The sequence below is a fragment of the Apium graveolens genome, chromosome 10 (assembly GCF_009905375.1).
Source record: "Apium graveolens cultivar Ventura chromosome 10, ASM990537v1, whole genome shotgun sequence".
Lineage (NCBI taxonomy): Eukaryota > Viridiplantae > Streptophyta > Magnoliopsida > Apiales > Apiaceae > Apium > Apium graveolens.
Genome location: NC_133656.1, coordinates 12,575,655 through 12,578,205, shown reverse-complemented (window position 1 = coordinate 12,578,205; position 2,551 = coordinate 12,575,655). Strand labels below are relative to the sequence as shown.

Sequence of the window (2,551 nt, the reverse complement as noted above, 5' to 3'; positions counted from 1 at the left end):
ACTGTTGTGAATGTGAGTGGTGAGGACCAAACACAACCAGAGTCTACCTTGGTCAAAAAGCCAAAGAAGATTAAGAGAACCGAGTTGACCACTCAAATAGCTACCTCTGTATCCTCCCAAACGGATGCAGTTGTAAAAGAGGGATCTAAACAGACTCTGGAGGCATCCTCTCAACAGGGTGTCTCTATTAAACAAAGCACTCTCCCTAGTGCATCTTGTAAAGAGTCTACACCCCAACTTGAGCACTCTCAAGTTGGTGAAAGAAGAAGTTTGGTTGGCACACACACTGAGAGCACATCTATTGAAGTTCCCTCATCTGTTCAGGGGGAGCTGCTAACACTCAATTCTCAAATCACTAATCTTATTTCTCAAATTTCTTTTACATATAATGAGACACTTGAATCCACATCTCAAGTATTGTCAAAATCAAGTGACACAGTTCAAGAGACTGTGCTCACAACCCAAGAACCACATTTAGTTGGTGGGAGGCTACAAGATGGGGTAGACCTTGATGACACCAACAAAAACATAAGGGTTTCATCAGTTTTTACTGAAGACCATGTAGTAGTACCAAATGCACCTTCATGTGTAAATCAATCTTCAAAGAATGAAAGGTTTGAGGGTAGTACTCTCGAGAGGGAGCTATCTAAATCTTCTCCAATTCAATTGGAGGTTCCTCATGTAGTGATAACTCCCCTCAAAATTCTTACTGAAATTGCTTTGTCAATTGAAGCTAGGAGTCCAATTGTCAATGATCCAACTATCGGGGAGACAAGTATAGCACCTTCAAGTTCCAGTTCTTTTCAAGAAGAACAAGGGTTTGAGGCCAGGGCCGGCCCTATGTATTTGGGTGCCCTAGGCGGGATTCAAAAATGGTGCCTCATATTCATAACCAAAAAATCACAATAAGATATATTCATTGTATAAAAGAAAACTTACTTGAATCTAAAGTAGCAAGTGAATATAATGAATTTCTTGTACGCTAAATATCCAAGTTTTCAACCTCCTGCAGTAATCTCCTGCAAGCCACTAGCCACTGATGTAGTATCATGAATATAGAACAGTCATCATTACTAGTACACAACAATGTCAAAATAAAGTTATAAAAATGAGTTTACCTTTATTGATTTTGAAACTTTTTTCTAGGCTTTTGAGATGTGAATCTCTCTATGATTTTGCTGTAATCTAGAGAACTTGCCAGCTCACTTTCAATAGACAATAAAGCCAATCCATTAAGTCTATCTTGAGACATCGAAGAGCGGATATAAGATTTGATCAGTTTCAAATTTCAATCTAGAAAATGTCCTTTCCGCCTCTACCACTGTAACAGGAATGGTCACAACGATTTTATAAGCTATCCAAGCATTTGGATGATATATTTGTCTTGAACTAGAACTTAAATAATTAAGCACATCTATTGCCTTTGTTATCTCATCGGGTATTACCATTCGAAGCACTAGTAACTCGTTAAACAACTCTGCGCCAACAATATCATATCGCATATCATGTCTAAGAAATCCCTCAAGCTTCATGTAACAAGATTTTAACCCCTCATCATCACCAGATAAATGCTTCTTCAGGTTAAATAAAAACCCAAATTTTTCCTTATAATCTTGAAACTGTTTAAACCGTTCTTTGAGTTGAAAAGCACCTTGATCAACAATATACAAGAAATAATACATTCTGAATTTTTGTTCAGCACTCAAGTTCTGATCATCATCGGCTGCAGTAACCCCAAGATCATCAAAATGAACAAGCCTACGAATTTTTCGCTTTTCAGGAAACACAGGCTCCACATCCAACTCCAAAACTAACTCTTTTGCCTCCTTCTTACAAGAGTCATAACCAGTTTCTCTAAACTCATTAAAGAAATTTATAAGTTCTTCCAATCTTGACAATGCAATATCAATATCAATATCTTCAAGTTGTAAGAACTTACTAACTACATTAATGATATTTAACAAGTTAAACCAGATGCACATAGAAAATAGAAACTCAAAACTCTCAATTTCATTTTCAACTAAACTTCTAGCTTCACACCTTAGCATAGAGTCTTGAGTTACATTACTAGGATGAACAAATGCATCTCTTAGTTTAGAAGTCTGAAATCTTACCGCTCTCACGCTTTCGATGGGACTTTCCCATCTTGTTGCACATAGTGGCTTTAATGTTAGGCGGTTAACAAATTTCTTGAGAATTTCCCATCGCTGTTTTACTTTGTCCAAACCTTTCACATTTTTACTTTATTTTGTTTATTAAATAAATTTATTAATTATAATTTTAAAGTAAATTAAAGTAAATTATATTTTAATTTTAAAATAAAGTTATCACAAAGATAATAATATATTTTAAAATTTTAATATGTCCCCCAATCACATATATGTTAATGTATTCTAATTAAAATTTGTATTTTAAAATATAAAAAAAATAATATCAAAAATAAATACACCTATATACATATGTTATTGAAATATTCTGGTGCCCCTGTGCGCGGTGGTGTCCTAGACGGCCGCCTTGGTCGCCTTACCAAGGGCCGGCCCTGGCGGTACAT

At 35.6% G+C, this 2,551-nt stretch overlaps 1 protein-coding gene across 1 annotated transcript; it reads right to left on the bottom strand.

The window, feature by feature from the left end:
- Positions 1 to 1,238: 1,238 nt before the first annotated feature.
- On the bottom strand, positions 1,239 to 2,145 carry LOC141690413 (uncharacterized). Its single transcript, XM_074495218.1, has 2 exons — positions 2,115 to 2,145; positions 1,239 to 1,942 (listed from the first exon to the last, which is right to left on the bottom strand). The coding sequence occupies exons 1-2, from the start codon at positions 2,143 to 2,145 to the stop codon at positions 1,239 to 1,241; spliced, it is 735 nt and encodes a 244-aa protein (XP_074351319.1).
- Between the last annotated feature and the right edge of the window lie 406 nt (positions 2,146 to 2,551).

Excerpts from the sequence above, each read along its gene's own strand:
- LOC141690413 (XM_074495218.1), bottom strand. The coding sequence starts at position 2,145 with ATGGGAAAGTCCCATCGAAAGCGTGAGAGCG. Across the intron at positions 1,943-2,114 it reads CCATCGAAAGCGTGAGAGCG|TTAGTAAGTTCTTACAACTT; the intron begins GTAAGATTTCAG and ends TCATTAATGTAG.